General features: G+C 40.9%; 1 protein-coding gene and 1 long non-coding RNA gene across 6 annotated transcripts in view; one reads left to right on the plus strand and one right to left on the minus strand.

The window, feature by feature from the left end:
• Positions 1–4,234: 4,234 nt before the first annotated feature.
• LOC138744860 (uncharacterized) lies at positions 4,235–13,210 on the minus strand. Of its 2 annotated transcripts, none has more exons than XR_011345817.1 (3): positions 12,715–13,210; positions 10,744–10,803; positions 4,235–8,620 (listed from the first exon to the last, which is right to left on the minus strand). It is a non-coding gene; the product is annotated as an uncharacterized lncRNA (long non-coding RNA). The 2 variants fall into 2 exon arrangements; XR_011345818.1 differs by having other exon boundaries at positions 12,220–13,210.
• Positions 11,846–27,593, plus strand: part of znf423 (zinc finger protein 423) — a 403,631-nt gene continuing 387,883 nt past the window's right edge. For 2 of the 4 annotated variants that reach the window (XM_069901631.1, XM_069901632.1), the window contains exon 1: positions 11,846–12,403. Coding sequence is in view for 2 of the 4 variants with exons in the window: in XM_069901628.1 (XP_069757729.1) it covers positions 13,103–13,142 (40 nt within the window). In the remaining 2 variants the exon portion in view is untranslated. Of the gene's footprint in view, positions 12,404–12,828; positions 13,143–27,593 lie in introns of those variants that run through there. The other 2 variants (XM_069901628.1, XM_069901629.1) reach the window with 1 other exon arrangement.

Genomic DNA, 27,593 nt, shown 5'->3' on the forward strand with positions numbered 1-27,593 from the left:
TCCATGTGATCAATTTGAAATTGTGTCATGAAGACATGATAAGGAAATGACAATTTTCTGAAACATCACTTTTCATTGGGGAGGAGGAGCAGTCTTTGTTGAGCAGTAATTTAAATGGCGATAGTTAACAAGAATGTATTTTAAAGATTGTAGACTTTAAAAATTTTAGCATATAGGATTGAAAAAATTCTGAACATTCTTGGGAGATAAATGTAGTTAATGTTTCATTGCACTGTGATACAAGATGAAGAGAATGAGATTGTATTGGTGGGTAGAATAATCCACAAATACACGAAGATTAATCACTTCACAGCCTCATCTTTGCTTAGTCTAAAGGGAGAAGCAGAATTTGCTTCAAGAAGATACTAAGTCATATTTTTGTGGCTACAAATCTGGTACACTTGGATGTAGTGTATTTTGATAACTCGACAAATCATTTCCCCTTGAATCATTTCTCTTTGAACTAAATCCAGCTCAGCCTTAAAAGTTGCATAATAACAGGTTAATGAGCTGGATCTCATCCAGTCTAGTTGCTGAACACTGCACCTCTCTGTTTAATCAGGACATGGGTTGAGAGGAATCTCCACTTTCAAGAGTCTGTAAGTGGCTTACTAGGAAGATTTGCTTCTTAAAATTGTGAAGTGACGCCACCTCTGTGCGACACAGAAACATTAAAGTAGTTGCCATTCGGCCAGCTGAGTCCATATTGCCATAAGCTCCCCATGTAAGAGGAATTCAGTTACTTCCTGACTTTCATGGCATGCAAGTTCTCTTGTGTTAATTATCCAGCTCTCTTGAATGTTGCAAGAGAGTCTGTGACTTTATTACTCCAATTCACAAAAATAATGATCTGATGGGCAGAAAGGTTTGTTTCTGTGCTGCAATATTCAATGGTTCTATCACTTGGTGTTTTTGCTGATTGTTATATATTCCTAACATCTGATAACTCCAGAAAATAGGAACCTCTCACTCTCCACTCTATAGATATTCATTCTTAAATGTCTATCATATTTCCAAGTGGCATCTTGTGAGAACCACCCCATTTGCTCCAATATTTCTATATTCAATCCCTGGTATATTGTCTTCCATTACCATTTTCAAAATGTTCACTTAAATTGTGTAACGTGCAACTGACCACAATAGTCAGGCTGTGGTTAAGCACAATATTGTAAAATTAATCAGTAGTTCATCTTGTACTCTCCTTCAAAAAGCTCAATCTTCCAACGAACTTCCACTTGTCCTCCCAGATTTCTCTGTGTGCATTGTTCATAGAATTGGGCTTTCTTTGTGGCTTCTTCATTCTTAACAAAATCTAACATTAAATTTTCTTTGCCAGCTATTTCCTATTCTACCTTCCTGTCATAGTTTGTTAGTATTTTCATACAGTTCACTCTACCTCCCAAGTTGCATGTGGGCTGCAAATTATGAAATCATATCCTAGACTGATTACAAAAAGTGTTGATCCGAAAACTGATCTCTGGTGAGCTCTATTTACACTTGCCACCAATCCAAAAGAGACTTCTTTCATTCACAGTTCTGTTACTTGTTCTTTAGCCAACGTTTTGTGTATGCTGCACATATTCTTTTATTCTATGGATACTTTTTTTTTGGCATGTTATGAAATAGCTATATTTTACTCAAGTTTTTTAAAATATTAAATATATTAAACTTGTGCTTAATTGTAATACATGAAATAGATTTAATACTTTAACAATGTAATTGCAACCATCAAATGAAAATAGCAATTTTCTTTTCAACAGTGTTTTACCAATGAGTGCTGATTGAAGTGTATGCAATCCGACAGCTCAGCATATCATTACACTGTACTGGACTCCACATTGAGCCTTGTGGGCAGAAAGTCCGATACACAGGCTTCTTAAATCCAATGCCCATGCATTAAAATGTAGAAGTCAGAAACAAACTGGCCTATAAGGAGGACAGGTAGTTGTGAGCATGAATCAGCCCATTTTGTGAGGTAGCTGAGGTTTTGTGAATGTCAAAATACCTACATTTATACAAAGCAGCTGCATGGAATAGGTGCAGCATTTTAAAATTTAAGAAGAATTTCTTTGGCACCTCAGAACATCCTGAGGTCATGTCAGATTTCATGGAGCAAGTTGAAAGAAGGGAGCTTCAATTTTAACTCTAAATTCCAGTGAGAAAGGAAACTTGGTGTATTCTTAAAGACTTCCAGGGTCTGATTATTTGTGCACAATAAACTTTATTTTTTTGCCATACCTTTCAATTATAAAGTTTTGTGAAAATTAAAGGAGGAGGGCACATGGAAAACGTGTATTGAAAATGACAAGAATAAATGATTTGTCTTATGAAACAATACTCTGTGGTAGTGAATATTTGTTTCTTTGCTACAGCCACATCATACTCCAATTTTTCTGTTCTATTTCACACTGTCTGAATGTCAATCCTTTGACATTCATACACTTCAACCTTCATTCCTGTAAATCTGCATGCTCTCGAGAACATCTCTATCCTTATTTGGCAACTGGAATTGCTCGCAATTATTCCAAAGTATAGCCTAACAAATTCAAAGTAATTTTCCCATTTTTCAATTTTCTCATGCTGAGTTCGTTTGATTTCCATACTAATCTATAGCACAAATGATGTATTTGCACGAAAGTCCCCTTGTTTCTCTACCTCGCCTAGTGTAACCTCCTTTGTTCTTGTTGCTCTTCCCACCAAAATGTGAACTTGATAAATAATTTCTCACTCTGAAAATTTATTGATATTGTCCTGTAATGGGTTGCAGTCCTCCTAAGTATTGAAAACATCCCCACTTTATCATGTGCAAAGTCAAAAATGCAGTTTTGAAATGCAAATAGTGAAGTTAATTGAACTTGTGAACAGCCGAGATCTCAACACTGATATTTGCATATGATCGCATTACATTTACTGGATTACCTCTGAATACTCTTATCTCTCCATTCAATAAGGTCTGCCAAACAAGATGTTCTAGTTTGAAATGTATGCGATTTGTTATGATTTTAATTTCTGGATATTTTTTGTTCTTTTTCCTAGCAGTACTTGTGGGTCAATATTAGGCATGTTCACTTTATCCATTTGCCAGTGTTTTGTGATCAAAACCTTTACTGATGCATTAGTAAATTGTGTTTGCAGTTAATTATCTTCTCAACCTCTTGGCCATTCTCATTATTATGGCCACGATCTTTATCACCCAAAAATAAAGATGATGCATTTTTTAAAATCCATCCTTTGACTTTACTGTGCAAGAGGGCAGAGAATTTTTCTCAAATCTTTTACAAATTTGGGTACCCTCAGAAATTTGTTTAGTGTCTACATGATGCTGTATAAGTCCTGATTCTAACTAATGGATCCACACCAGATCAAATCCCACATTCGTCTATTCTCAACATCTCATGCTGCAACATTTTAATTCTCCTTCCACAAGCTTTCTGTTGGAGTGAAGCTAATCTACAGTTTGAAAGGGTCATCTCCATTCCACAACCAAGGTAATTCCAAATGTGTTACAATATGCAGACAAAATACAGTTGGAGAACAAGCTTCAAGCCATCATTGATTCCATAAACCATACAGAAAAATAGCACTACCCACTCTGGCTCAAGTCTGGCACTTTGAGAGGTTTGTATGTTCTCCCCATGTCTGCGTGGGATTCCTCTGGTTTCTGCCCACCCTCCAAAAATATATCGGGTTTGGGTGGCATAAGCTGTATGTCTAAATATAAGACCCAAAATTATGAGAACATACAAAATGCGAACCACTTTATGGTCCACTGTTCTTTGTAGGTTGGGCCCATCACCATTGGGGGACTCAGAAATGTCAACAACAGCAGGCTCCAAACATGATTTCCAAGTAAATTTTTCACATTAAAGGCAGATGTATTTCAGAGAAATTTAAAATATTAAGTCATTTCATGTTAATTCCTCCATCTATTTTAAAACATGTATAACCTTTAATTATATATCTTCATCTGCATGGAGAAGAAAATTGAAACAAGAATAACTGAACATATGAATATCTGAACTAGTTAAACTAACTGATGAATTTGGTTGTATTAGGTATATTTTGGGGGGGGGGGGGGAATTGAATAGCATACGTGGCCTGTGGTTTTTTTTAAATGTAATTTCTCATCATTAATCGCAAAACAATTTAAAATGTAAAGCTTTTGGAGTCTTCATCAGTTAAGCGTTTTTATTGGCAACATAGCAGGATGGAGAGGACTCTTGTCTTATAGATGTTGAACATGAGCCAAACCTTTAATACATTTTTAACGAACAAGCCAATGACCGCTCGAAGGTAGGCAGCAACAATTTCAAGGCACTGAAGTTATCACTAACATCATCTCAAAATCCTCCAAATAGACTAAAGGCAAAATGGTCAGTGACCTCCACAGGCCAACTTTTCAATGTTGGGCCTTGTGTGCATTCAGTCAACTGTGATAGTCATTGAGTTGAAAACAATCACTCGGGAACAGAATATGGGATAGACTGAACCAATATTTTGAAGTTACCAACTACAAAGATGGTTAATTGTGACATTCTCTGAGAACATCAAGAACATGAAAGCAAGGAGATTGACAATGATGTAATTGAAGGATTGCATCTGCAGGATAGATTAATCGCATGAACAGACCCAGAGTGATGTGAGGACTTAATGTGACATTCACTTATTTTTCCTCAACAGAGTAATAATTTGTAATGTTAGTTGCTTTACTAAGACTTTAGTCATGAGATGAGAAAGAACAGACCTACTGTCAGACTTTTCCAAGCCATCTCAGGCCTCCAAAGCAATCAGCTGCAGCACACAAAAGTGATCGAGAAACTCAACAGGTCATGCAGCATCCACAGAAAGTAAAAGTAAGTATGTTTCAGGCCTGAAATTGTGACTGTATTTCGTTCCTGTAACTAAATCAAACCTGGTGTTTGATTATCATAATGGGCTTGGCAGGTGAAGGCTTGTTTCCTCAATATGTTACTAACTAGAAACCTGGTTTTGAATGTTGAATTATCAATTTTCTGAGACTTAAATGAGAATCAGATTGTAGTGGGATCCTAGGACCAGCACTAAGAAAGGAGGAACCTTGAGTATGAATTTCAGAGAGCTGGGTACTACAAATCTGAGAGTAATGACCTTGTCTCCTTACAGGTAGAGTACACTGTGCAAGTTGTGAAGGACTGTTTATTGACTTTGCAAGTCAGAGTTTGAATAAAGCTTGATTTACTTTTCACCATTGTCTCTAATAGAAATACAAACTCAGCACAACAGGCTATGTTGTTTGCATGTCTGACACCAGACTCCTAAAACTGATATTTTACTCTGAGCTCCGTCAATCTCTGAGAAGAGATCATGTGGTAGAATGAAGAAAGCATTCAGAAATGTCTTCAGAACTTGCTTATACAAATGCAATATCCCAATGACCCCTGAGAATTTATGGTCGATGATAATTCACAGTGGAAAAGAAGCATTAGTAATCGTATTACGTTCTTGCATCGGTAATACACAGAAGCATATATAAGCAGTGGAAAGAGTGCACAACCTCACAAACTACCCACCTGCTCTATAAGGTTCCTCCTGCCCAGAATCTGTGGTTCTTATGTTGACCTCACTGCCACCTCAGACCCCTTAAAACTGGAATGGATGTAGGTCATCCTTTTTCAGGAAATGGAAACTTGAGGTGCATGCTCAATAGATGCAAATGTCAAATATAATATACATTATTGTGGTGTAATACTACATTTAGAATGTAGCATACATGAACTTTTGTCTACCGACAGAGAGTTGCCATTTGGTCCAGCACCCCTCACAGAAACATACTACACCTGGTGTTCCTAAGCTTATCTTCCAAGATCAGATAATCCCAGGTGTATTCAGGCTATTAGGGTGCTGTAAATATACAGATGTCATTTACTGTGTTGATGAGGAAAAATGTGATTTATATTAACAAATATTATCTCTTATATGCCTACATTTTTATATGCTATCATGTTCAAGTAGCAATGAATCTATACTGCACGGTAAAATTTGGAAATTACACATATGAACAAAACTTCAATTATTACAATACATCTCATCACATTGAAGCAGCCTGAGGAATTACAATGTTTACTTATAAAATTAAATCAAAATGCAATTGCACCTGTGGAGAGAAAAAGAAGTGATAATGCTTCAGGTCATAGAGTATTAAGAGTTTTACAGCATGGAAATAGGCCCTTCTGCCCAATTTGTTAATGCTGACCATACTAATCTCATTTGTCTTCAATCGGTCCATATTCTTATTAACCTTTCCTATCCATGTAACTATTTAAATCTCTATTAAATGTTATAACTGTTCCTGCTTCTACAACGTCAATCATTCCATATACCCATCGCACTGTGCGTGAGAAAGGTGTCTCTTGGGTGCCTTTTGAATCTTTCCCTTCTCACCTTAAATCTTATTTAAAATTCTCCTATCCTGGAAAAATTATGATTATTTATCTTATCTATGCCCCTCATGATTTACAGTATATACCTCTATAAGGTTTCCACTTGGCTTCCAATAATACAGAGATAAAAGTCCCAGGATATCCAGCCTTTCCTTCTAACATCCATTCCACTAATTCCTTCCACTATCTTGGAGGATCTTTCCTGCAGCCAACACACAAATGCCATTGAGAAGAGAGCTCGTCAGTGCCTCGACTTCCTCAGGAGTTGCGGATGTTTGGTATGACACCAGAAATCCTAGCAAATTTCAGACGTGTGGTGGAAAGTGTGCTGACTGACTGCATAAAGGTCTGGTATGGGGACATCAATCCCTGCAAAATGTAGATGACATCATAGGCAAAACCCTCCCCACCATTGAGAACATCTACAAGAAACGCTGCCATTGGAGAGCAGCAGCAATCATCAAGGATTCACACCACCTAGCACACACTCTGAACTTGCTGCTGCCATCAAGAAAGAGGTAGAGGTGCCACAAGACTCACACCACCAGGTTCAGGTACAGCTGCTACCACTCCACCATCAGACTCTTCAATAACAAACTCAATCAGGGACACATTTAAGGACTCTCACTTTTGGACTTGATTGATTTTTTTTCTCTCTGCATTACATTTCGTTTGCACTTCTGCATTTCTTTACATGTGTAGGTTGAGTTTTTTTTGCTCAACCAACTCGCTCACCAGTTCCATGAACATTTTCCCAAATCTTTTCTGCACCCTTTGCACGATAATCGTATTTTTCTTGTAGCTGAATAACCAAAACTATGCATAATTTCCAAGTGTGGTCTCATCAAGGTCTTGTACAGTCGATACATGACATCTTTCCTGTACTCAATACCCTGATCAATTATTAGAGATGTTGTGCGAATTTTCATTTACAGGAAAAGGAGAGAAAGGAAGAAAAGAAAGTGAGACTTGAAGACATGTAAAAAGGTGTAAAGTAGTTGAAGGTTACAGTGCATGGTAAAATATACAGAATGAAGGTATAAATACAGAATAGTATTCTGAAAATTTTGGAGTGACATCAATTGAATCTTGGTGTCTTCCATAAAACAGCTTTTGAATTAGGCTACCATGAGGGACCCTGTCAGAGCCTTAATAAAATCCACTCAGACAATATCTATCGTGGTATCATCATCAACCATATTTGTAACTTCCTCAAAACTTAAATTAAAATGGTAAAACATGATCTTCCCCTCACAAAGCAGGCTATCCCTAATCTGCCCACGATTTTCCAAATGTGCATAAATCCTATAATCCTGCTCCTAAATATCCTTTCCAATAGTTTCTCAACCGCTGATGTGAATCTTATTAACATTTAATTTCCTGAATTATCCTTTTCTTTCTTCAACATTTGTCACTGTCCATTCATCTGTGACACTAGTGAGGATGTATAAAGATCCTTGTCAAGTCCCCAGAAATCTTTTCCCTTACATCTTTCAATAGCTAGGGATATATCCCATCAGGCCCAGGAGTCTTGTTCACCTTAAATGCTCCTCAAAATACCCAACACCACCTCTTTCCCGATCTCAAAATGCCATAATACATGAGCATTCTCTACATTATGCTCACTATCACTGTCCATGTCCTTCTCCTTGGTAAATACTGATGCAAAGTCTTCATTTCCTCTGACTCCAAGCATGAATTCCCTCCTTTGTTCTTGAGTGGTCCGATCTTCTCCTGAGACATCCTCTCGTTTCTAAGGTAAGAGTGAATTTTCTTTAATCCTGGTCATGAAGGTCCTTTTTGGCCTTCCTAATGCTTCCCTGCAATCTTTATCTTCCTCCAGGGGTTCTCCTTGTGTTTACACTGAGTTTCATTGAAAGAAAGTCCGAGGGTTAGTTGTCAGAGTGAGATCAAATGTTAACACGAAGAGGGACTGGAAGCTCAGGGTTACACTTGATTGGTGAACAGAGGTTGTCTCTGTTTGGTTTCAGCATTACCCATTTGGGATAAGCAAATGCCTCGCACTAAATTGAATGAAGTATAAATAAATCATTACATCCAAGGAAAAGTGTGTTTGGGATCTTGTACAATGAGGTTAAAAAGGTAATCATACTGGTGATTGTAAAGGAAGATGCAGTGGAAAGGACAGCGCCAACACCAATATGAAATTTTGCCTTGTTTGCACCAAATCAAGGGATTTTCTGCAAAATTAAAATAAAGCAAACAATTAATGAAAGCATCTTCAACACCTTAAAATAGACAATTATTTCAAGTCCAAATTTTATCTTGTGGTACAAATGATGGAGGTTTTTGTGGCGTCCTGATAGCTCTAGAATTAACAATTCTTGGAGCCAGTGGAATTTAAATTTGCTTTAAAGTTAAAAAAAAGACAGATGAAAGGTATAATCTTGACATGTAACACCCACTGCAAAACTTTCTCATTTAATATAGACGATCATTAGAATTCTTTGTATCCAGTACTTTGTCGATACTTCACCAGCCCATTTTTATCCTGTTTACAGAATTGGCCCGATTAGAAAATTAAAAAGATCATCTAAATTGAGGTTTCAATGAACTATTTCGTCTATTTAGAAACAGAACAGCACCCGATTCAATGCCAGCTGCTCATCTCTCAAAAATAAAACGAAATTAATGGAAACTCACTAAATTTTATACATGGTTCATTTCTTTTCAGGTAAACCGCCTTTACAATGTGCTGCACCACCGGAGAGAGTTTAATTAATTTTATATGGGGAAAAGTGCAATCTTTGAAGGTCCCTGCATGAAGCATTGTTTCCAAACAATCGAACTTGCATGTGGGTGCGTCTTTATTTTGTCGTTGATGTTTAAAGTAGAATATTTGTAACCAAGCATCACATGATTATCTGCAAGGAAATGCTGGAAATACTCAGCGAGTCATGCAGCTTTGTGAAGCGACACAGTGAACAGCTCCTATCATCAGAGCCGTTCTTACAGTAGGAATGCAGTAGTAACACAGAAAACCCTATAAAGGGCAACTATATTTGTAAAGCGAGTACGTCTGAACAGGTTGAGATTTACAGTAAATAAGATGACAGTGTATTTACTCAATACCAATTCAAAGGGAATATGACAAAGATCAATTCTTAATCAAAAATAATTGTTTCGAGAAAGTGAGCTAAACGCACATGCATATTGACCTGCTTTATTCGAACTCCACTGCCTTTGGATGTTAAAATATTTTGAATTTCCAGCGATAAGCTTAAGAATCGCAGTAAAGCTACATTCATGCTTTATTTTTGATAGTTGCGAGTTTAATTAATTGCAGCAAGTTTATGAATGTGGATGTAACTAAGCAGTGAAAACAAATGTATTTCAGTCAAGATTAGAAATCGATGATGGAACCAAAATCATGTTCCGTATATTAGAAAAATGATGATCAAATTATCAAGACTTCCGATTATACAGGTCAAACACGTTTACTTTGACACAAACACTATCGATGAACGGTCGCACTTTGAATTCAATATATTTACATGTTGCTGCAGAGTTTGTCGAAATGTTTTAAAGTTGGAGGATGCCAGGTTTGGTATTTACATGCATTTGTAAATAAAGCGAGTATGGCAGATTTTTTGAAGATTTAATACTTAAAAGCAGCTGCACGTATTTAAACATGTGAATTTAATGTTCAATATAAAAACATCAGTGGACTGAAATGGTTTCCTCAAAGCTGTCTTTGAACTGCAAGTGGTAGCAGAAATCAATCCAACACCGCTGGAAATCATTTCATGAACAAAAGACTCAAAACGAACGGGAAAAATCGAACTTATTTCGAAGGATAATTCGCCTTTGCCTGCTCAATGCTGCGAATCATTCATTTTGGCGATTCCACATTTAACTTTTGATGGGTTCCCCAGACTGGTTTTTTTTTGCCAAGGTAGGCAATAATATTGCAAATCAAAGAATTTGAGGCTGTGAAAATATCGAGAGGCTTTGGCTGGGATTTCCTCTTTTTAAACACATTGGAATCAAAGTAAGAAATGTGCGTTTTAAAGCAATTTCCCCCTGATGTTTTGCAGCATTGATTAAAAAAATAAGCGCGAGTGCAACGAAGACGCCAAGGTTTGAGCGGAGGGGGATCATGGCAGAGACTGGAGGAGCGTCCAGGAGAGGGCGCAGGCTCGCTGGCCAGACAAAAGGCACAGTGCAACAAGGACAGGGACGAACATTCAGCTCGGCATTGCACTGATCGCAAGAACAAAAAAAAACTACTTCGCAGCTCTTTGCACGCAAAAATAATCTGATTTTCAATCACTAAATCAAAATAAAACACCTTCTGACTTACTGCAGCTTTGATGACAAACTCGACTCGGTTTTATGCTCGCAACCTGTATCCCAGCTCAACCTGATCACAGGGAAGGAAAAAAAAAATCATGTTATTAACGTGGATAATTTATTAATTTCTTTTAAAAATATGCTGGACTTCCAACCTGTCCCTTGTTCACCCATCCTTCCCCAGCCCACTTCAAAATTGTATTTAAAATCACAGAGGTGGTCTAACCACGTCTCAGCACACACACACATCCACATAAATAAATTCAAACCGATTATATTTGTTAGCCACATAGGCATAATTCCATCAGTTTATAATTAGATGTAAACGAATTACTAACACTAATACCCTTTTAATTCCACTGTATCATTACGGATATTTTTGAAATTCACTGTGCCCTGCAGGGAGTTACGTGCTGGAAGCTAAAGAATTTCCATTGTTCGGTAGGAATTAGGTTATTAAAGACTGTGAGTGCGAGATTGCTTCTGCGAATCAAAAGGAGATGTACAGTAATGGCAACATTAAAGCAGTTTGTGGTTCAGCAGGAGCGACTTGCTTAAATGGACAAGAGTCTGGCGCCTTCCACTGCCCTTCAATATCGTGCTCTGGACTTTTTGTTTTATTTTCGCGTCCACTGAAATATTAAGAGGTCCATTGCAGCAATTTGGGATCGCTGTCCCTCGGTAAATGTGGAGTTTGCAGGCGACCATTGAGTGACATGATTCCAATAAATGAGCCCCCCCCCCCCCCCCTCCCTTTTCGCCTGGGCGCCGTGAAAACGAATTGAGTTTCTTTCGGGAGCTCTGCAATAGTTTCGATGCAGTTGCTGCGCGAAAACAAAACAGCAAGGGCACGCATTGGCATGAAGTCGATGCTGAACGCATTCGAAGCCGAGTTTGCAATCCAGAGTGAGAGGAGGAGGGGGGGGGGGGGCAGAGAGCTGTTTGCAGCACTTTTAAGCATGAAAAGGAGAAATCAGACGAGGCCCCCTGCGAGGGTTTTGTGTGTTTTATTGTGCGCGCAGTCCAATCCAGGATGGTCCAGGGCTCCAGGCTTTGGGCACGATCGCGCACTCCCCCCCCCCCCCCCCTCATTTATTCACCATGCGTGCTCTGCACTTGGACAGCGATTTCCTCCGTGATTACGTGTGGCGCGTCTCCCCGCGGGGAAGCTCCCCCGCGGAGAGGTCCTGATGGGTTTGGGCCTTGCTTGAAATTTCCCAGCTTATTATGTGTGTGGTGCAGAGCCGCGGCGCGCGGACGGACGCAGGGTTCCCGGGGAACAGGCAAGCCCGCTCGCTCGCGCCCCGCGCCGCACCCCGGAGCTCCGGCCGCCCCCAGCCGCACCGCCGGTCATGGCCCGGAGCGGCGGCAGCTGCTGCCCGCCGCCCCACTGAACGTCCGGCGGGCACTCCCCCCCCCTCCTCCTCCCCATCCCCCCCCCCCCCATCCTCCGCCTCCTCCTCCTCCTCCTCCAGCAAGCGGCCACCTTTCCTCTCCGCGCGCCAGGCCGAGAGAGGAACCGTCCACTCTCGGGGCTCCGGAACCGTCCACTCTCGGGGCTCCGGAACCGTCCACTCTCGGGGCTCCGGAACCGTCCACTCTCGGGGCTCCGGAACCGTCCACTCTCGGGGCTCCGGAACCGTCCACTCTCGGGGCTCCAGGCTAAACAGGTGATCCCGGCGCCAAGTTTTTTTTTCTCCCGCCGCCGCCGGGAGTTTGCCGCGTCGAGACCCCCCCCCCCCCCACCCTCTTCAGTTTCTTTTCTAGCGGGGGTCTTTGCCTTTTTTGAGGGTTGTTCACTTTTCCCACTCTCTTCCCTCCATTCCTGAGGAAACTCGCTCAGTCCCCGAAAGCCGGAGGTGGGGGGGGGGGGTTCATCGTACCTTCAACAATAGGGGGGGGGGAAAGAAAAGTGGTGGTGGGGAGGGGGGGACAGCGGCATTTCTTTCCCTGTCGGAATAACCCTCGTGCAAAAACCCACCTCCGCCCCCTCCTCCTGTAAATAATCACTTGGTCTTCGGGCGGGCGGGCTGGATCCTGCATCCACCAGTTGCAAAGAAGTTGTGGGTGTGTTGGGAGAGGGGAGGGGGGGGGGAGAGAGAGGGGGAGGGGGGGGGGATAAACACTTGACTGAAATCTAGTTTTAGCACCACGGCGAACAACAACACAGAAAAAGTACGAGGGAGACGTCACACGCAGTCCACTCCGAGAGGTTGAAGTTGCCGCATTGCAACGGGCAGGAGGGAGGGAGGGGGCTGGGAGGGGGGGGGGGGGGGAGAGAGAGAGGGACCTGGAGAGATTGATGTTCGGAGCCCCGGTCAGCGGCGCCCAAGCAGCGGCTTCTTCCAGGAGAGCGAGAGGGACTGGACATGTCCAGGCGGAAACAATCCAAGCCTCGGGCTGTGAAAGGTGAGCCCCTGCTGCCCGTCTTGGGGAGGAGGGGGGGGGGTAATGGAAAGGAGCGGCGGACTTTTTTCTCTCTCTCTTCCCCCCCCCCCCCCCCCCCCAATCTCGCGCGGGCGCGCGTCTTCCTTCGTTCTCTCCTCGCGGCGCCCCAGCCGGAGGGGAGCGAGCGAGCGAGCGAGGGAGGGAGGGAGGGGAGAGCGCGCGCGCAGCGGCGGCGCCGCCCGCCGACCAGCAGGGGCCGGCCACGCACGCGCGCGGCCAGGGAGGGGCGCGAGGCACGAAGCCCGGGCGACGACGCTTTCCGATTGGACCTGAACCGGGGGGGGGGGGGGAGGGAGAGAGGAGAGGCCGCGCGCCGGGGCTGCCCGGGGAGGCGCCGGTCGCGCTGCACCCGCGCATTCCGACGCGGGGGTGCTATCAAACAGCGGCGTGTTGCTCTCCCCCGCCCCCCCACCACCGTTCAAACGGTGCCAGTCGTGATAAAGCACTGTCGAAAACTCGAATCTATTGCAAACTTCAGTGACTTTTCAACGCTACTGAAATATGGAGCTTCAATCATAACTTTGTTTTTACTTTCGCAGATGCTGCGTGATCTGCCGAGTAGTTTCAGTAGTTTATTTGTTTTTATTTCCATTCCAGTGCACTTCAGGGTTGAATGATCGAAATATAATAGTGCAGACCATGTCATTGACCAGGAACAGTTCAGTAGCTGAAATTAACATCTCACTCACTTGTTACTGATCAGGGATGTAAATAACTTTTTTTGGGGGGGGGGGGCAAGAAACAAGGGAAATTGACCAAACGTTTCAACAGTCACGTGCTCGAAAAAAAAAGTTGGGAGCGAAGTTTGTAGTTGACAATGGATGTGCAGTTTTGCAATGTGCTGATGTTGGCTGAGTGATGCTTGCGGAGGATATTCTGAGCACTTTTTCCCCTGCCCTTCTTTGTGTGTGAGTGTGGCTGGCAAGGTGGTTTGAAAAGCTGTAGCAGCTTTCAACCCTAGTCGTCCACAGTATGCTCAGTACTTGGGAAGGAAATCCCAGGATCTTAAATCTATTAATAAATGAAAGAATGATAGGATCTCTTAAATTAAGATGCTAGGTTTCCTATTTGGAACTGTGTTGATAATGGATCAACAGGATGCCTTGTAATCAAGGATTAATGAAATTGGAACTAAATAACTGAAAATATTGGGAAAGCAATCGCATTGAAATGCCCATTTTTCTGTGAAACCCATCAGACTGAGATTTGAATGCTTCATAGGCCTTGAGAACCTGAGCTGGGATTATTTGCCTTTTCAATATTTATCTGTCTACTTGCAGTATAATTTTTGAAGTGTCAATTTATTTTTTATGACGGCAAAATAATTGGAACATATTGCGTTGGATTATGATATCAATCTTTTAACTGATGTTAATTTTAAGAGTGATGCTGTCATCGTCTTTGGTTTCCATCTGTTGAGGAAAGTTGTTGTGCCTTTTCCAGCCCCACCTAATGTTTGAGGTTCTTTCACTGTGGTTCCTTCAGCTCTATCCCTTCTGCCACAATCACTTTGCTTTTCTATTCTGTTCTTCCATTTCAGGACCTCAGTCATCCACATATTTTATTATCAACTTTCTTTCTGCCTTTGAGAATTTCTGCCTTGAGGTTACACTATTCATTTATGCTCTTCTCATTTTCAATATTTATAATGTGCTTTTTTTTAAAATTTTATTTCTCCCAAAATCTGTTGCTTCACCTCTGTATATTGGACTCAATCTCCCTAGTTTCTGTGACTTTCACAATTCTGTCCATGTAACTTGAAGACTGTAGGTATTCTTCCCACAGTCTGCAACTTTGTTAAACTTGGCATCATCTGGAAACTTTCTATAAGGATCCTGGTGTTTTGTACAGTTTGGTGTTTCTTTACCTTGCGTAAGTTGTACTTGCCTGAAAGGAAAGGAGAAATTAAAATTCACTGTTTACTTCAAGAACAAGTCATTTGTATGCCAATTAATGTACAGTCTGATATTGAATCCTTCATATTGTAATAGCAATATATAATGTTTTGTATGTAATAGGATTGATTAACTAGTATGTAGCAGTGAAATTGTAGGCTAAAGCTGAAATAAAATGGATCATTATGTATAACATATAACAATTACAGAACGGAAACAGACTAGCTCGGCCCCTCTAGTCCGTACCGATTTAAGTGATCTTAACTTAGCTGCTTCCTGCCCGTAGCCCTCCAATCTCCTCACATCCATACACTTATCCAACTTTTCTTAAATGACAAAAATGACCTTGTTGCAACCAACACTTCCAGAAGGTCATCCACTCAGCCACCACTCTGAGTGAAGCTCCCTCTCATGTTGCTTCTAAACTTTTGCCCACTTGCCCTTAATGACCTCTCATTTCAATCTCACCTACCCTCAAGGGGAAGAGCCTATTCACATCCTCCATTTCTTCTATCTATCCCCCTCATAATTTTAAATACCTCTATCAAATTCCCCCCTCAACCTTCTACGCTCCAATGAATAAAGTCCCAGTCTAATTCACTCTTTCTTTGTATTCTAGATACTGCAATCTCGGAAACATTTTAGTAAATCTTCTCTGCACCCTCTCTATTGATTTCCAAATAGACATTTTGTTAGGTATTACCAAATTAAGAATTTTATTTGATCTAAACTTCCAGATTTTTCATGTCTTCCTGATCTGAATTTTATTGACCAACTTTTTGAACAATGTTTTCTACACAGAGGTAAAATATCTGCTTTAAATTATAAAATATTCAATATAAAGACAATTTCATTAAGATCAAAACTGAAATAAAAAAAGATCAAAACTGAATGGGGGAACAATCTTAATTTATCCTTCTCAGAGGAAGATTGGCTCATATTCTCTGAAATTGGAAGAATGACAGGTAGATTAATTGAAATGAGTAAAATTATCGCAAGGCTTGACAGCATCAAAGATGTTTTCTCTTTTAATGCAAAATTAAAAGTCATAATCTCAGGATAGGAAATTGGAGTGAAGAAACCTTTCTTCACTCCAAGGATTTTTGGAGTTTCCTCTTCCAGAGATTGTGGATGCTTGTACAATGAGCACATTCAATACTCATATTAATGTTTTGAGCAGCAAGGGAATTAAGGCTTCTGAGAAAAGGCTGAGAAGGTGGAACTGGTTAAGCTTTAACTAAGAACTTGTTCAGTGGAGAAGCATGCTTGATGGACTACAAGTATGCATATTATAGGATAGCCTTTTAGTTAATTATTAACATTTTGATTACATTAGCATACAATGCTTGCAGATCTTTTTATCTATTTGTTAAGTTTACTGGTTTAGAATTACAAAGTCTGACAGTTTAATTCTATTTTAATAAATAATGGATGCATTTTTCAGAATATACTCACAGTACAGGGGTTTTGTAAGCATACTGTTCCTAAGAGTTGTTTATAAACTGAATTTTGCTTGTTGGAAAATAACTTTCACCCAACTTGGATTATATAAAATGGTCTGGACTGGGCCTATTTTGGATAAATAATATTTTCGAATAACTGGTCATTTTTTAAATAAATACCCCAGTAGCAACAGCAAATCACTTGTAACAACAACAAACAAGGGAAGGCTTTGTAAAGATGAAATAATATTTAATTCTCTCCAAAAAACAACCTGAACAAAATGTGATAAATCCAACACCATAAACTTGAAATTCTACTCAAATGTTTTTCCAAAATTCCAGCATTTTTTCAATCTGTGTCATTTTGCCTCTGACAAAATTTTGGATAACTGAGGATTTCTGATTGTTTTGGATATCCTCAGTTATCCAAAAATTTCCGGAGGCGATATGACATCATTTCGGCTTCAAAAATTATTTGGGATAAATGAGAATTTCTGATTTTTCTGAAATCCTTAATTATCCGGAAAAAAAAAAAAAAAATTCAGAGTCGAACAGACATCACTTCCGGGTCCAAAAAATTTCAGATAACTAAGGATTTTGGATAATCTGATTTCGGATAACCTGGACTGATTTGCAAACAGCAGACTGGGAAATGTCATCGTAGATGATAATTGTTATCAGCAAGCAACGTGATGCTTTTGCCTGAATGCAGCTTAGATGGAGTGAAGGGGGAATTGAACTGCTAATCGATGAGAAAACCAGCATCAGTTTAATAAAAAGAAAGTGCATGCTAATAAGAGGTGGCTTGGACAGAGTAAAATTTGATCTCACCTGAAGGAGGGTTTGGAGCATGGCCTTTTCTAGGAGTAAATTCTGCATTGTTTCCTGGTGAAGAGATTTGAGTTCTATACCTGAGAGGGACATCTGGGAACCCCCCTCTGCATGCCTGTAGGGATGTAAACATAGGCAAATAAATTGTAAGATTTGGGAATATTCAGTTAAGATTCTATGGATTGGAAAATAACAATGTAACTATTCAAGAAAGGAACAAAATAGACATTGGGAACTATAGGTGGCATTTGATAGATGCTGCATCAAAGATTATTGCAGAAAATAAAAGTTCATGATGTTATATTAGTTTGGTGATGTCATGATTCGTGTGGATGGAAGATTGGCTGGAAATAGGAAATAGAGAGTAGTTGTTAGAACATAAAACAGTGCAGCACAGTACAGGCCCTTTGGACCACAATGTTCTGACGAATATAAACCTACTTCACAGTCAATCTAACCCTTCTGTCCCTCACACTCTATTTTTCTTACCTCTGGCCTTTTACTAGCTGTCAGGATGTTATAAATGGTACAACTCAGGGATCAGTATTGAGGCTTGAATTTTTTGCAATTTATATAAACGAAGGCAGATATTAAATATATAAAGGGAAGAGATGAGGAGGATACTAAGAAATGCATAATGGCTATGTGAGTTGGGAAGAATCTGTTAAAAGCATTAAGATTGAGGAAACTATTGAGATTGTGTGCTTCTTTTTCACTTTTCCTGCCAAAATGGACAATCTATATAGTGAGAGATTGCATGGCTCTGGACCTGGGTGTTCTGGAGTCTGATTTGCAAAAGGTCAGTATTCTGATGGGGCAAATAATTAGAAGAGCTATCAAAAATCGATTAGGAAACTGAAAACAAAAGTAGGTATATTATGATTTAGTTTCATGGAAATTTGAGAAGAGAGAGACTTGGAGGGGACTAATGCATGTACACATAACATGACTGCAAGACTATTTAACAAAACATAAATAGCAAAATCTTAGCTTTACCAATGGAGTAATTATGGTGCAGAATAAGGCCACTTACCCCTATGAAGCATTCCAGTTAGTTGTATTCACCTGTCTGTACCCTGATCAGTGCAACATCATTTTCTTCATTTTGCCCATTTTCCAAGCAAAATCGTTAATTTTTTCCACTTCCTTGGAAACAGCTGGTTTTATGTTGTTGGCATTTGTGGAGAAAATCACATCACCTGTGTATCTCTCAGCCAAAATGTTAAGTTGGTGTCCCTTTGGCCTTGTATCATCAGCTAACGTGAACAGCTTTTCTTTAGCTACTTTATTGAAATTTTGTACATCTGTCAAATTGTGTTGTTTCTCCTTTCTGCCAGAATTCATTACCTAAGTTTCTCATTATTTTCATTTGATATTCCACTTACTTTGCCCATTCTACTTGCCCATCCTGTGCAATAGATTAGTATCATGTGCACTGTTTCGCCCAAGTTTGGTATCATCACCAAATTCAGATTTTTTTTTTCCTACATTTTAAGATACAAACTCAGGTACAAAATCAGGTACAAAAGCAAACATGTGCTGAAATTTTGTTTGAACAGTGTCAAGGGTCCAAAGGGCACCAGTTTTGTCCTTTCGAGTTGAAGGGTGTAATTGAGTGGCATTTAAAATGAACATTTTACCAGGCCTTGACATTGGTGATACAACCTGGACTATTGTATACAGTTTTCACCTTCTTATCTAGTCCCAGAGCATTGACTATTCAGACCTGGCAAGGGCCCAACATGACAATCCTGAGATTCCGGCATACAGGCTGATGCTTTCCAGGCTGAAACTGGAGGATGTCGTCATCGTGCCCGGCAACCAGACGCCCCTCTGCGACTTCTCTACGAGCAAACCCCGCCCCATCGTGCCGGGAGCATGGAGATGGCAGGTCTTCGACGTGGTGTACAACCTGGCGCATCTGGCCATCAGAACTTTGGTCAAGATGGTGGCCAGCAGGTTTGTTTGGCATGGCCTCCACAAACGGATCAGTCAGTGGGCCAAGACCTGCCTGCTCTGCCAGATGTCCAAGGTGCAAGCTCACACTAAAGCACCCCCCCAGACTTTTGAGCCAGCATGGTGTAGGTTCAGCCACGTCCAAGTCGACATCGTTGGACCGCTACCAGTTTCCTGTGGGGCAAGATGCATCCTCACTATGGTCAACTGTTCACAAGGTTGCCGGAGGCTGTCCCGAAGGCTGACACAACTACGGAGACCTGCTCCAGGGCACTAATCTACACCTGGGTGTCCAGGTTCAGAGTCCTGGAACATCTGACCTCCAATAAGGGAGTGCAGTTTACCTTGTGGCTCTGGGTGGCGCTAGCCAAATTGTTGGGAACCTAACTCCATCATATCACAGTGTATCACCCGCAAGCCAACGGGTTGGTTGATGGAGCGGTTCCACAGATATTTAAAAGCGGGCCTAATGGCCCGCCTCAAGGGGCCCAACTGGGCAGACAAGTTGCCCTGGGTCCTTCTGGGGATACGCACTGCACTGAAGGATAACTTTAATGCCTCTGCGGTAGAAATGGTTTATGGCACACTATTGGTAGTCTGAGGGAGTTCTTGGTCCCTGCCAAGAACCCAGAAACCCCTGTGGATGCATTGAAACAATTGAGGGAAAGACTGGGTACCCTAGACCCTCTATAGCCCTCGCTGCACATCTCCAAGGACTTGCAAACCTGTGAGTGCATTTTTGTGTGAAGGGGAGTGCACAGGGAACCCTTTCAATGGCCATACGAAGGGCAGTACAAAGTCATCAGGCACAATGGGCCAATGTGTGTATTGGACATTGCCATGCTGAAACCAGTCCATGTAGACATTAGCTAGCCAGTTGACATTCAGCCCCCACGACGCAGAGGTAGGCTGCCGAAAACGGCAAGGGATTCTCCGATCGCCGGTTCTGGGGGAGGGTCGTGTAGCTGTCCACAAAGCGAGTTGCGATCCAGCTCGCAAAATGGCCGGCAAACATGGCGATTGCAAGGGCCCCACAGGGACCAACAGCCGACATCCCATGTGACCTCCCACATAGTGGGAAACATAGAGAATGCCGGCCAGTTGGAGGCTGGCGCTGTGGTGACGTCACTCCTGCGGACAGAGGCAGGGAGTGAATATAAACAGAGCTGACAAGACAATAAATAATTCTTCAATCTCGACTCGACTGTGTGTGTTCTTACTCCACACTGTGTAGCGCACACATTACACCTTCTGTTTAAAAGGCATGGACACAGAATGGGGGTGAGATCATTCCAGTTCCGGCTTTTTTCTGGCAGCAGAGGTAGTAATAGTTCCAAATTGCCGTCTGTAAAAGGGGTGATCCGGCTTTCCGGGACCATGACGGGAAAGGATGTGTATGTGTACCATATTTCTTTTAGTGTATTTATGGGTAAGTATTTAAAACTTTGACAAAACATGCAAGTTGGACAACAAGAAAAATATTTTTAATAATAATACCGCTGTTCCACTCTCAGTCCAGGGACTGACACCAGATGCTAGTGAGCCATGCAGCGACGTAGATCACTTGACATTACCATTATCACCTTAATTTCAACTTCACATACAAGACGGGAAAATATTTTTGAGTCATTTGGGGGAAAAAAAGTGGGTCTAACATGCCGCCAGATAAAGTATGTTATACGATACACTAGATGCTGACGCTGTTGTGTTATATGTTATGAGCTCCTGTTTTATTTAGTGTGAGTATCATTTAAAAAAAAATTCACACTGTGAACCATATCAATCAATCAAAATATTAGTGTGAGTATCATTTTAAGGGCAAGCACAGGATGCAATCATTCACAGCTGTGGAGAGACTGGATGGCAACAATTAGTACAGACTGAACCCAATATCACTACTTTGGAGAGAAGAAGGAACCCTTGTTGCTTTTTCCAAGGATGCAGATGGTTAGAGAGTCATAGGGGATAAACACTGAAAAAAAAACAGGACTTTATTGACCACCAGCCATCTCATGGAACACTGAGGTTGAGTAATTCTGTGTGAAATCACTTGGCTGATTCACCCTGTCAGGCTATTATTTCAAGGATGGTGTGTTGATGAGAAAGTGGAGATCACCTGTTATCCCTGCCAGTGAAGAATGGGCAGTTGTTCACCAGGTTATAGTTCCTAAAACCTATAGGGATGAAATTTTAACCTTGGCCCATAGTATGCCCTTGGGTGGTCTTCTTGGTGTAAGGAAAACTATGTGTAAGATTATGAAACAATTCTACTGGTCTAGTTTAAGAAAAGATGTAACATTTTGCCAGACATGTCACATGTCAGGTTGTGGGTAAACCTTATCGGGTTTCACCAGAGGCTCCATTACAACCCATTTCTGCATTTATTGTGGATTGTATTGGCCCATTGCCCAATACAAAAAGCGGGGAATTCGTATTTGTTAACTCCTGTGTTCAGCCTCCCAAGTTTCCAGGAGTAGTACCACTTAGAAATATTAAAGCTAAAGCTGTGTGAAAAGCTCTTATAAATTTTTTTCACTTTAATTGGTTCAGTCAGACCAGGGAAGTAATTTCTTGTCAGGGCTGTTTCATCAGATAATTTATAAATTAGGAGCTAATCAAATCACATCATCTGCATATCATATTGAATCTCAAGGTTTTGAGAATGAGAAGGACTGGGATGAGAGTGTCCATTTGCAGTTGTTTGCAGTGAGAGATTCTATATAAGAATCATTAGGCTTTAGTCCTTTTCAGTTGTTGTTTGGACACCAAGTAAGAGGACTTTTAGTGTTGTAGAAGGAACATTGAGGATGTGCAGTTGAATTTGTTAGATTATGTTTCAAAGTTTAAAGATTGTTTGTAGAAAGTCTATAAATTTGAAAACTGCTCAAGGCAAAATGAAGGTCTGGTATGATTTTAAAGAAGGCTAGGATGAGAACTTTTAAAACAGGGATAATATATTTATCCTTTTTTCCAACAAATTCAAATCCCCTTCAGGCTAAATTTTCAGGCTTGTATGAGATAAGCCCTTTTCACTCTGGCACCTTGTCCCAGTAATTGACAGCTAATCTACCAGTTAAGGGTCCAGTGTGAAAGCTCTTTAATTGGCATGCAGGCATCATCAGATGCTGGGGATGATACTACCTAGGTAGTATCTGGCTGATTGGCTGACTGTAAAAGGAACATAGAGTATCCTGGTATAAAGTAGTGACTGTTGATTGTTTTTTTGCATGGATGCAGGAACATGAAAGATTAAAAAGATATAGACTTTGCAGACCTATATAAACTTTTATAAATGTCTAAAGGACAGTGAGAAAGTTGCAGCGGGAGAGAGAGATGGCAGATCTGCCATCCCAGAATTCAATGCAGCAGAGAAACCCCTCTGAGTCCTTTTCCTTCTGCACGGAATTCTGGGAGGTCAGGTCCACCATCGCGCTTTCCCATGGGCTTTATAAATTGTGTGCTATTGCTGCTAGCACTTTCCCCACAGTGTTTATAATTGTGTGGCTATTCTTTACCACAATATTGTATATAATTATAAAGATGTATACAGGTCAGCTCAACAGGAACTGAAGGGCTCATACTGTGCTATACATAATGCTTAATTATGTTATAATTAGGTATGATTTTGTAAAAATAAAAGATCATAATACATTGATCTGGATTTAGGGCAAATCTACCATCGTTTGATGCATCACTCAGTTGTCACCATTGGAGGATAGAATCCCCTATCCTCAGGGATGCCTTGCGATGAATGTGAAATTACACAGAACTGGTTAACAGTGGGCCAGTGTGAAAGGCAAAAATGGCTTCTTGGTCATGTGTGCACACACACCCCCACATTAGTACATTAGCGCATAGTTGGGGTTGATTTAACTGAAGTGTTACAAATGGTTATTAATAAAATAGTGCTTTAAAAGATGAATATTGCCTTGGTGAACTTCTATTGCTTCTAGTCTGCGACATAAAATGTACTTCCCGTCTCCTTTGCTCCTAAAATGGCGGCTTGCTGTGTAAAATGACACACTGATCCAGCATTATGTTGGTTTTGTCTGGTCCAGTGTAAACCACCAAAGCTGGCTTAACGCTGGGTCTTTTTTTTTTAAATTTTTTATTTTTCACACCATAAATCACATTAGCCATGATATACACTATTTCTTTTTCACACATATACAGTGACTTTTTCTCCCCCCCCCCCCCTCCCTCCTCCCAAGCCACCCCCCCCACCCCCCCCTCTCATCCATTTTAGGTATACAATCTAGGTTGCATTAAGCCAGTCAGATAATGTTGTCATTCAACAAAAATACATCAGAAATTCTACTGAGTCCATTCTTTTCTTTCCTTCTCCTTCCATCAACTTAGGTAATGTTTGTCCCCGGTAGGTCTTCGCTATTGTATTTAATGTAAGGCTCCCATACTTGTTCGAATATTTCAATATTATTTCTTAACCTATATGTTATTTTTTCTAATGGAATACATTTATTCATTTAAATTTAGTAGTTTCTTCCTTTTAATTTGGTTATGTATTCCATTAATATTTAAAGTCATATAGTTCAGCGTAGCCATTTTATATTTTGTTTATCTTCTCTTTCCGTTTTTCCATCATTACCTTTCCTCCTTTTCCATTTCTGTTTTCTTATTTTCAACTCTTTATAAGACAACATTCCTACAACATCCAACATTTTCCTTATTCTCCTATTTCTATCTTCTTTATCCCCAATCTCCCCTTCCCCTCCTGAATTGTCCTTTATCCCTTGTCGGACAACCACATCTCCCCTCTCCATTTGGATTTGCGAATCCACTCGCAAGCGTCAACTGATTTTGCAGTGACCGCTATTTCTCCCCACCCAGCCCCCCCCCAGAAAAGATTTCACTTTTCATATGTCACAAAGGTCACTTGTGAGCTAGTAGTTCTTGTGTCTCTTTTAATTCCCTCCTTATTCTCTCTATTCCATTACCTTCCCTTATTAATTCTTGTCTATACTATCTATATTTTCCTCTAAGTACAGATACATTCACGTATGCACATTGTCTCTATTCACTCTTATACCTCTTTACCCGCATCCATATCACTCGTGATCATTTTTACTCTCATTACCCGTCTTCATCCCTCAGTCTATTTTTGTCTTTACCCACATACATATCAATCGTGAACCTTTTTCCTCTCATTACCCGTCTTCATCCCTCAGTCTATTTTTGTAATTGTTCTGCAAATTTTCGTGCTTCTTCTGGATCGAGAATAGTCTATTTTGTTGTCCTGGAATAAATATTTTCAATACCGCTGGATGCTTTAGTATAAATTTATACCCTTTCTTCCATAAAATCGCCTTTGCTGTATTGAACTCTTTTCTCTTCTTTAGGAGTTCAAAACTTATATCTGGATAAATGAAGATTTTTTGCCCTTTATACTCCAGTGGTTTGTTGCCCTCTCTTACTTTTTCCATTGTCTTCTCCAGTACCTTTTCTCTTGTAGTATATCTTAGGAATTTTACTACAATAGATCTTGGTTTTTGTTGTGGTTGTGGTTTAGAGGCCAATACTCTATGTGCCCTTTCTATTTCCATTTCTTGCTGTAGTTCTGGACATCCTAGGGTCTTAGGGATCCACTCTTTTATAAACTCCTTCATATTCTTGTCTTCTTCATCTTCCTTAAGGCCCACTATCTTTATGTTATTTCTTCTGTTATGGTTTTCCATTGTATCTATTTTTTGAGCTAGTAGTTCTTGTGTCTCTTTAGTTTTTTTATTAGATTCCTCCAATTTCTTTTTTAAGTCTTCTACCTCCATTTCTGCGGCTACTGCCCGCTCTTCCATCTTGTCCATTTTCTTTCCCATTTCTGTTAAGGTCATCTCTATTTTATTCATTTTCTCTTCTGTGTTGTTTATTCTTTTTCTTAAATCATTAAATTCCTGTGTTTGCCATTCTTTAAATGACTCCATGTATCCCTTAATAAGAGAAAGTACCTTCTTTATCTTGCCTTTCTTTTCTTCTTCTATTTCACTGTACTCTTCCTCTTCTTCTTCCTCTGGGTTGGCCATCTGTTGTTTCTTTGTTGCCCTTTCCTTCTCTTCTTTCTTGTTTCTATTGTCTTCTGTGGTCTCTTCTTGCTGTAGGTGTTCTGCAGCTGTCGTTGCCGGCTGTGGAGATCGACTCCCCAGCTGGTCCCCCCTCCCGTCGGTGTGTTTTTTTTCATTCGCATCGCGCATGCGCGATTCCTCGCGCATGCGCGGTTGCGCACTTTTACTCGGCTCAGCGAGCCATTTTTGTAGTCCATTATTTACCGACCTGAGGGAGCGGGTTTCTCTCTCCGCAGCGGGCCTCTTCGGACAGGTAAGGCCTTCACCTTTTTCCTCCGTTGTCTTCTCTTCCTCTCTTCTTACCGTTGCTTTCGATTTTTCTTTTTTTGTCGCCATCTTCTTTCCACCTTTATACTCACTTTTCTGTAACTTTTATTTCTGTGCCTTTGTGTTTTCTCTTGTTTTTCCCGACTTTTCTGGAGAGGGCTGGAGTTCACTGTCCGGCCACTACTCCATCACGTGACTCCTCCACGCTGGGTCTTCTTTACATCAATATTGCAGGATTTCTGTGTCAAAAGCTTAAAAGTGAAGGGTCGTTTGCTTCTCCACCAATTTGTGAGGAGACTGAAGAGCCCGATTAGGGATCTGCAGATTTTGCCATAGTTAGGCAGGTGATGCTTTGAGTGGATGTTCAGGTTGATTGATTGCTTTGTTGTACCCAGCTCAGTTTGCTTCCATTGTAGGCGGTTGATATTCAGTGTCTTACAAGGTGCAACTTCTTCAATTTGGGGAGTCACAGATCAGTATTCCCTTGTCCTTGAGTTGATGAGGTTATGTTAGTTCAAGCAGATTTTGAGAACATCCCTGAAAATTATCTGTGTTGCTAGAAATCTGTCACTGTGACAGAGATGAGAGGAGAGTGGAGAAGTCATTTCAGCGATTGGTGACAGGCAGATCTGATTGCGAACAGTGCTGTGATCTTTGATTTGAGAGGGAATGCTGGCATTGTTTCAAGGATCCTGCCAGTGGGTTTACAGAGTCTGCATTGATGTGGCGCCTTTCCATTTCTATGAGGGGGTCTTCTCTCAATTGTCTCTGAAATCTGCAGAAGGGTAGGATTTACTGCTGCCCATAAGGCTTCAAACATATTGCTGTGTTTGGGATCTATGTTTTTGAATTCTTCTTTAGCCAGCCATAGTTTATGCTGGTGTTCCAGTAATGATTGCGAATTTCATCACGTGTGTGCCCTGAGAAGTGACTGGAGATGCATAAACTGATGGGTGGTTTTTCAAGGTCTTGTCATGGATCTTGATGGTTCGAAAGCGGAGCTAGATTTTGGGGATTCTTGTTTTCTCATTTAATTTAAGGGTAAATTTTAAATTTAGCCACGCAGCACAGTAATAGGGCCATTTCGGCCCATGAGCCCGTGCCGCCAAATTAAAGATTTTGAACAGTGGGAGGAAACTGGAGCCCCCAGGGAAAATGCATGCAGACACGGGGAGAACGTACACACTCCTTACAGACAGCGCAGGATTCAAACCCCAGTCCCAAGTGCTGATGCTGCATTGGCATTCTGCTAACGACTCTGTGAACCATTCTGCCCTCTTGTATTCCAGTGAAAGAATCAATGGTAATGGGGGCTAGGCACCTGAGTATGCCGTGTTCCAGCATTATCTGCATGTGGTAATTTTATGACTGAGGTTTGCGTGATCTTTATTCAGACTTGTCATGAACAAGTCATGAAATTTGGTGTTTTACAGCAGCGTTGTAGTGAAAACATTCATATAACAACATATAGCGACTTTCAAATAAAAATAGTGCATGAAAAGTTAGGCAGTCTTTGATTCATTGATTATTCTGATGGCATTAGGAAAGAAGCTTTCCTTGTGCTGTTGAGTACTCGTCTTTAGGCTCTTGTACCTTTTCCCCAAGGGTGGCAGAGTGAAGAGGGAGTGGTCTGGGTGGAGGAGGTCTTTGAGGATAGAGGCTGCATTTTTTTTTTTAAAGACACCGCTTCATGTAGATGTCCTCAATGGAGTTAAGTTTGGTGCCTGTGATGTTGCAGGCTGAGTTAACAACCCACTGGAGTTTATTCTTGTCCTGTGAGAGTTGGCGCCTCCATACCAGACATTGATGCCACCAGCCAAAATGCTCTTCACGGTACACTTGTAGAAGTTTTTGAGAGGTTTTGGTGACATTCTGAATCTCCTCAAGACATCTCATAAAGTGTAGCTGCTGGTGAGCTGCCTTTGTGATTGCATCAACGTGGAGGCT

The sequence above is a fragment of the Narcine bancroftii genome, chromosome 10 (genome assembly GCF_036971445.1).
Source record: "Narcine bancroftii isolate sNarBan1 chromosome 10, sNarBan1.hap1, whole genome shotgun sequence".
NCBI classification, from domain to species: Eukaryota; Metazoa; Chordata; class Chondrichthyes; order Torpediniformes; family Narcinidae; genus Narcine; species Narcine bancroftii.